We start from the raw sequence: 6,985 nt of genomic DNA, 5'->3' as shown, positions 1-6,985 counted from the left end.
TCCCTGGGTGGACTCCTGGCCGTGTGGCTGTGTGCGTCCCTGGGTGGACTCCTGGCCGTGTGGTTGTGTTTCAGACTGTGTTGTCACGCGATATTCCTTGATGACACTTGTCAACTTGGCGTTTCTCTCTCCGGCGTGGGCTGCCTGTCCTGGTTCCTGACACCAGTAGGCATGGATGTTTTCTCCGCTCTCCTGGCGGTGCCTCATCCAGTTTGTGGGACTCTAAAGGAGCAGCATCTAATGTGGTTCAGTGACTGGTGAAGCTCTGGGATGTTTAGAGGCTCCTGTAGGCGATGCCTGCGCCTGTCTTAGCCAAGAGGTGGTCTCACAGGCCCCACCGTGCAGAGGTGTCCTCGTTAGTTAGCCAGCCTAATGGCAGTGAAAATCACTTCCATTCCAATTTTGAGTCTGGGCTGTTAAAGTGCTTATATTTTCACCGGTATGAAATAATGTGGATGCTTTGATGTCAGTTCCTGTGGAGAAAGGGAAGTTAGTCTTGGGCAGATTGGGTCTTCCAGAATCTAATTCTAGCATTCTAGAATTGTGTTTGAAGCTGAAGATGTTTGGATAGAAGCTGGCCGGAGAGGTGCGAGGAGAGGAACTGGCTCCTGCTTGGAAGGAAAAGTTACTGTGAGATTCTCGGAGCTTTGCAGAGCTTTCTGGTGGCCAGGAGCTCCAACTGTTGTTGGGAGAGACCCAGGGGGAGTGTCTGCAGTGGCTTGCAGCAGATGGAGGCCAGTCCTGTCCTGAGGCCTGTCGCTGTAAGAGCTGACGATTCAGCTCTGCTTTCTGCTCTGCATTTGGTTGTCTTTATGATTTCTCTCACTGCACTTGGGAGTTTACAAGAATGGCTTTCAGGTTTTTTCTGGCATCCTTAAAAGGTAGCCAGGACTTTGAAGTTCAGAGCTGTGAAGGTTGTTTTATGATCTGCTTGGATTCCTTATATGAGATAGGGGTGTGTGTGTGTGTGTGTGTTTGTGTGTGTGTGTTGGTGTATAGTTTACAGTAGATGAATTATAATTATTTTTGTTTTTTGAAATGACAATATTTTGTTCACTTTTAAGTGGTGCAGAAGTTAGCTGTCAGCAATATAATCACGATGATATAGTTTTCCCTTCATGTCTCCTGTAAGAGCCGCTCCACCCAGCTCACGTCTTTCCCATCAACAGACTCTCACAGCCCCCTGTCTCAGACCCACTTTTATCCAGTAGCCTGTGCCTTCCTTTTCCTCTTTCTCTGGAGGCCCGAGTTGCTGTCTCTCTGTAGTCAGGGGGTTTTGTGCCTCACTTGCCTCATAGGTGACCGTGTGAAAGCTGACCGCAGGGACCACTTCCCTGGGCCTCTGCTGCCCCCTGTGGTTTCTTCAGTGAGTCACTTCCTAGAATCCCATGCATTTTTGAAAGTTCTCTGAAGATCTAGTTAGCTGACTAGATTTCTCTACTGATGTTTTTATTTTTGTTAAGTTCTCTGCCTTGATGAGATTCATCAGCTCCTTGTGAGCCTGTTCCCGATGCTCCCTTCCCTATAGCTTTCCAGTGTGCAGCACAGCAAACTCACTTCCCTTGGCAGGGAGTGGGGGGTAGAGGGGACAGGAGGAACTGTGGGAGTTTGTTAGAAGGGATGGGGCACACTGCAGCCCCCCCTCCCATCTTGCCCTTGCTCTCCTGCCATGTTTTGTGTCGGTACTGTGTACGAGGTAAAGAAAGAGGGGAACAGTAGCAGAAGTAGACCAGAGTCCTGCCCCGCCCCACTCCCGCCCCGGACGGTGGAGTATGGAGACAGTTCCAACTGGCGTTAGTGTCCCTGAGAAACCTTGGCTGACTCCGTCTGCACCCCTGCCCTGGGTCTGCTTCTTGGACCGCATTGCTCTTTGTTTTTTCGTAGGGTAGTGCTGCAGCTGCAGTAGATGAGGGTCTAGACAGCACTGGGCCACTGGGCTCAGGCAGAAGGTGTGAGCACACTCTGGGCTCGAGGTGATGGGAGACCTCCGTGGCTCAAGCTCTCTGCTTAGCGGATGAGACTCCTTCATGAAGCCCCAGGAAGCATACATTTCCTCTCCACGATCTTGCCATATTTTGCCAGCTACATGGGTGTGAAGCCCACAGCTGTCTCTGCATTTCAGCCAACCAGAAGGAGTGTTTCTTGTTCTTTTTGACATAGACCGAAAACTCCTGACTTTCCCTATGTGTGCCGCAGAAATTCTTTCTCAAACAAAAGAACTAATGACCCAAGTCCCTCAGAACAGATGGATGTATTTGGGCTCATATTCTCGGAGGTGTCGTCTGGGGTGCTTGGCTAGAACCCCTGGCTGTGGTAGCGTGGGGGAATGAAGCAGAGAGAGACTGGAAGAAGCAGAGAACCAGCTGCACCCTACAGAGGCACACTCCCGTGACCTGTCTCTCACAAAACCCCACAGCACAGTGCCAAGTTTCCAGAACTCCCCAAAAGAGTGCCACCAACTGTGGGCCAAGTGTGTGCCTCCCGCCCCTGTGGGAACATTGTTCAAATCAGGACACGTGCATTCACAGAGTGGTGGGCACCACACTGCCTTGCTCTAGAGACTCTAGGCTGTACTCTTGCATTTCCTGGAATGCTCCCAAGCCTTGCCAGAAGGCTTTCCTCTTCCGACCACTTGGAGGAACCACCTGCCGAGGCCAGCCTATCCTAACAGACCCTGGTGGGGACTCCTCTAGAGGGGGCTTGCTGGAGTAACCTGTTCAGAGGCCTGTGCAGAGATGGGTGGATGATGGCTGGACCACTCTGAGCTCTAATTCCCTTCAGGGTGACGGAGGATTGGCTGTTTCTCCCCATATGGCTGAGGCTTAGAGTCGGTGACAATGGAAGGAGCTGGAGGTATCCAGCGAGTGCCATTGCCTGCTGTCTCTGCTCTAGATGAGGCTCGCTTCTGTTTGTCCTCCATGCGGAAAGCCCCTAAACCCCAAACTAGAGCTTGAAGCAGTTTTCTTCTGGGGATGGTATCATGTTCGAAGCCAGGCAGGCTTCCATGAACTCCCGACAGCGCTGTCCTTTTTCACGAGTTCAGATGTTCCCTAGCAACTAGCTTATTAGCAAATCTAGGAGAACCTGGAGCTACCCTCCCCGCTTGTCCCTCATACTGCGCACGTATGCCTTTGTAGGTAGTGATGCAAGAGGCATCAGCTCAACTGACACAGGGACAGTGTGAGAAGACCCATGCACCCTGACATTCCTGCTTTATAAAATGCAAGATTTGAGTTTAGTGGGATAAGGGGAACCTGCACATGTCTTGCCTGTTCTGACTCATGCTTGACACCCTCGCTTGGTGGCAAGAACTAGCTCTATGATAAGACACTTTGCAATCGCTGGTGACTTCAAAAACCATCTCCCTCAAGACTTGCTGTGAAGTGCTTTTGTTACACCCAAAGTCTGGATCCCCACAATGTCATCACGTATCCGATGCCAAAGCAAAGAGTTTTTATTGCAGGTTAACTCAGGGCCCCTCCGTCTGTCTGAAGTGGCAACAGCAGCAATGACAACAGGAACAGTGCAGGAGAGACCCTGGCAATGAAAAGAGGAGATTTATATAGGGGAAGAGATTTGAGGAATTCTAAGTCTCTAAACTTGTGATTGGCTGCCACCTAGTGGGGTGAGGGGAATTCCAGACTTCCAGGCTTGGGATTGGCTGCCCCCATGATGAAAGGGGGTTTCCAGGCCTGAGGGGAATTTCCAACTGCTAGTAACTGCCTCTAGGGACTCAGTGATTGGTCCGTTTTCCCTGTTCAGGGATTGGCTGGTTTTGTGTTGGGGCAGAGGTGGTTCTGATTCTGGAGTCTTTCTTTGGTTCTTTTTTACTTTTTTGACTCAATTTTGGGACCAGGGTGAATAATATCTTTGGTATAGTCTGAATCTAGGGGCTTAGTGTGTTCTTTTGGTCCTGTTTCAGGTTTGGGGACAAAGTATCACTTAACACTGGCTCTGGTGCCATTTTCTATCCCTGGCTCTGAACCCAGAGTCAGGCTGCTCAGACTCAGTGAATCAGTGTGGGCCTGTGCCTCTCACTTTCTTGTTGTCTGGGTGTCAAGTCACCTGCTGAAGAAGAAGGGGTGCTCAGAGCTTTTCCGTGCATCCCCTCACCACCTCCAAAGTCAACCCTCCTGACCTTGCAGACTTCACTTCCTTTTCTTAATACAAGTGTTTGGTTCATCCCTTCTCCAGGGGATGGTGACCCTTGGAGGCCTATGGCGTTCATAGGGAGGTCCAGCTCACTGTCTCTGCCCCTTTCCATGCAGTAGAAGGCATAGTGATGGGTGTGCTTTAGTCTTTAAAGCAGTGCAGGAAAGGTCAGCCTGTTGCTTCCTGACGGAGGAGCAAGCAATGAGAACCAGGCACTATAGGAACCACTTTGCTGCCCCTTTCCCTCTCCACAACAGCACTGTGAAGTGTTGATGTTAATGTCGTGTGCATTAGAGACCCAGGCTTAAAAGGCTGAGTGATTCACCTGCCGTGAGTCACCAATTAAGTGGCCGGGTGAGGTTTAAATACAGCCTCAGAGCCCAGGCACTTAGCATCCCTCACCCTGTGTGGGATGTGAGGGAGAGCTTGTCTCATGGGGGGTGGACTAGAGAGAAGAGGGGGATGCAAGGGACACAAGGATGCCCGTGGCACATCTGTAACCCAATAAACACTCGGGGACCTGCAGCATTTTACTTAAACCATAACAAAGGGTTTGTTTGAATTACACTTCCATATCATAGTCCATCACTGAGGGAAGGTCAGGGCAGGAACCTGGGAGCAAGAACCGAAGCAGAGGCCTTGGAGGGTGCTGCCCACTGGCTTTCTCCTCCTGACTTGTTCAGTTACCTTTTACATATGATCCAGGCCCACCTGCCTGCCCACGATTGGCACCTTCCACAGTGGGCTGAGTCTTCCCACATCATTAAGGAAAGGCCCACAGACATGGCCACAGGCCAGTCTGATAGATGTCATTCCTCAGCCGGCTTTCCTCTTCCTACATGACTCTAGCTTGTCAAGTGGACAAAAAACAAACAAGCAAAAAACTATTACAATAGCATACAGTAGGCTTGGCTGTGAGCTGAGGTGCTTCAGGCCACATTCAGGGTGTAGCATAGTGCTAAGTGTTTGCTGTGTGTTCAGAACCCAGGCTACTGTGAAGCCGCGCGGCACTGCATGGATGAGCACTTACAGAAACCACTGCATTTGTTACCCTGTTGAGTTTGAGTTTTTGGTCATGTTCAGAAACCTTTCACTGTCAAAAGTTTCTGATGCTGCATTTAGTTGGTATGTGACGTTATGACTCAACAGTGCAGGAAGCGTTGACTTGGGCATCAGTGGGGATCAGGGAGGTGCAGGGCCAGAGCTTCATTCATCTGGAACTATCTCCTTTGCTTCCCAGGTACCCAGATAAGCTGCTTCTCCCCAAGCTCTTTCTCCTGGCGACAGGCTTCCTTTGTGGATTCCTACTGTTGGGCGGCTGTACAGCAGAAGAGTTCCCTGCAGAGCGAGTCCGGAAACCTCCCACTGTGGCTGCACAAGGTAAGGAGATATGGTCACACCTGCTGTGCTTGCTTTCCGGATATAGACATAGAGGCCTGGAAGGCTGTGTCCCCCAAGGCCATGCACACTGGAGAAGCCACAGCAGTGATGGCATCAGATAGGCGCTCTCCGAATTTCAGGTTTTCAGGCATCTTGTACATCTTTGTTTTTTTGTGTGTCCTTAATTCCCCTGCAGAAAGTCTGGCCCACAGTGGGCCAACTATCTTTTGAACATCCAGATAAGCAGAGCCGGGGTTTGAACATTGGCCAAAGCCTTGTTTGTAACAAAAGTAAAGCCTAACACATAGTTGAGTTGCTTCTGGCCACTGTGTTGCTGAAGCACCTAGAAGCCTGGTCACGAATCCCGGGTACACAACTCTTGATGGGTTTCTGGTGGGACATGTGTTATGGTAAAAATAAAATGCTGTAGGTCCCCGAATGGCAGCAGTGGGCAGCAGGCACGAGACCATGGCGGGCCATGAAGGCAGCCGTCCCAGGTAGGAGCCTTCATGGGCCAGTGGGTCGTAGGCAGGGAGCCGCATGGTGGGTGAGAGTCCTTGGAGGGGCAGCCAGTCCCACGAGGAGCCGCAGCCATGGAGGGTTGTTGTAATATGAGCTGCCGGGCAGCGTCCCCAGCACCCGGCCGCACACACAGCTAGCTTTACCCGAAATAATTACACGGAAACTGTATTCTTTTAAACACTGCCTGGCCCATTAGTTTCAGCCTCTTAACCCATTTCTATTAATCTGTGTAGCCCACCAGGAAAGATCTTAACCTACGTCTGTCTGGAGTGGGAGAACCTGACTCAGCTTCTTTCTCCCAGCATTCTGTTCTGTTTACTCCACCCACCTAAGGGTTGGCCTATCAAATGGGCTTAGGCAGTTTCTTTATTAATTAACCAACGAAAGCAACAGATTAGAAAGAAATCACTCCCACATCATTTCCCCTTTTTCTGTTTAAACAAAAAAGAAGGCTTTCATTTTAACATAGTAAAATTACATATAGCAAAACAGTTATCAAGTAAGAATTACAGTTACAATATTTATATCTATTTTATCTTTTATCATAACTAAGGAAGGAAAACTATAACTATTTATTCTTCAACTCCATCAAAGACTCCAGAAGGATATAATACTATATAATACTACCTAAGTAAACAAGAAATAAGAAAACTCTAGAAATGACAGAGACATCTTGCTGCCTGGACAGTCACCCAAAGTTTTTTTGTACCATTGGGGCATCCATCTTTAGCCTTCAGGCCCATAGTATCCAGGAGACATTTTTATCAAGCAGGAAATTCCAAAGACAGTTCAGTCACTATCTGCTGTGTCCTGCAGAATGTCTCGCAGACTCTTTCATGAGTCAGGAACCCTGAAAGATCATCTCACCTTTAGGCAAGTTCAGTAGTCCTCTCTCTGTGGGTTCTCTGTGTCCAGTTTATGCATCAGTCCA

General features: G+C 49.5%; 1 protein-coding gene across 1 annotated transcript in view; it reads left to right on the top strand.

Annotated features, from left to right (window-relative positions):
* Window positions 1-6,985, top strand: part of Panx1 (pannexin 1) — a 46,242-nt gene that overhangs the window by 16,388 nt on the left and 22,869 nt on the right. The window contains exon 2 of the mRNA XM_005371694.3: window positions 5,393-5,532. Within this exon, the coding sequence (XP_005371751.1) occupies window positions 5,393-5,532 (140 nt within the window). The remainder of the gene's footprint in view (window positions 1-5,392; window positions 5,533-6,985) is intronic.

The sequence above is a fragment of the Microtus ochrogaster genome, unplaced genomic scaffold (genome assembly GCF_000317375.1).
Source record: "Microtus ochrogaster isolate Prairie Vole_2 unplaced genomic scaffold, MicOch1.0 UNK121, whole genome shotgun sequence".
NCBI classification, from domain to species: Eukaryota; Metazoa; Chordata; class Mammalia; order Rodentia; family Cricetidae; genus Microtus; species Microtus ochrogaster.
Note: the sequence above shows the minus strand (reverse complement) of the source record. Positions and strands in the feature narration are given on the sequence as shown.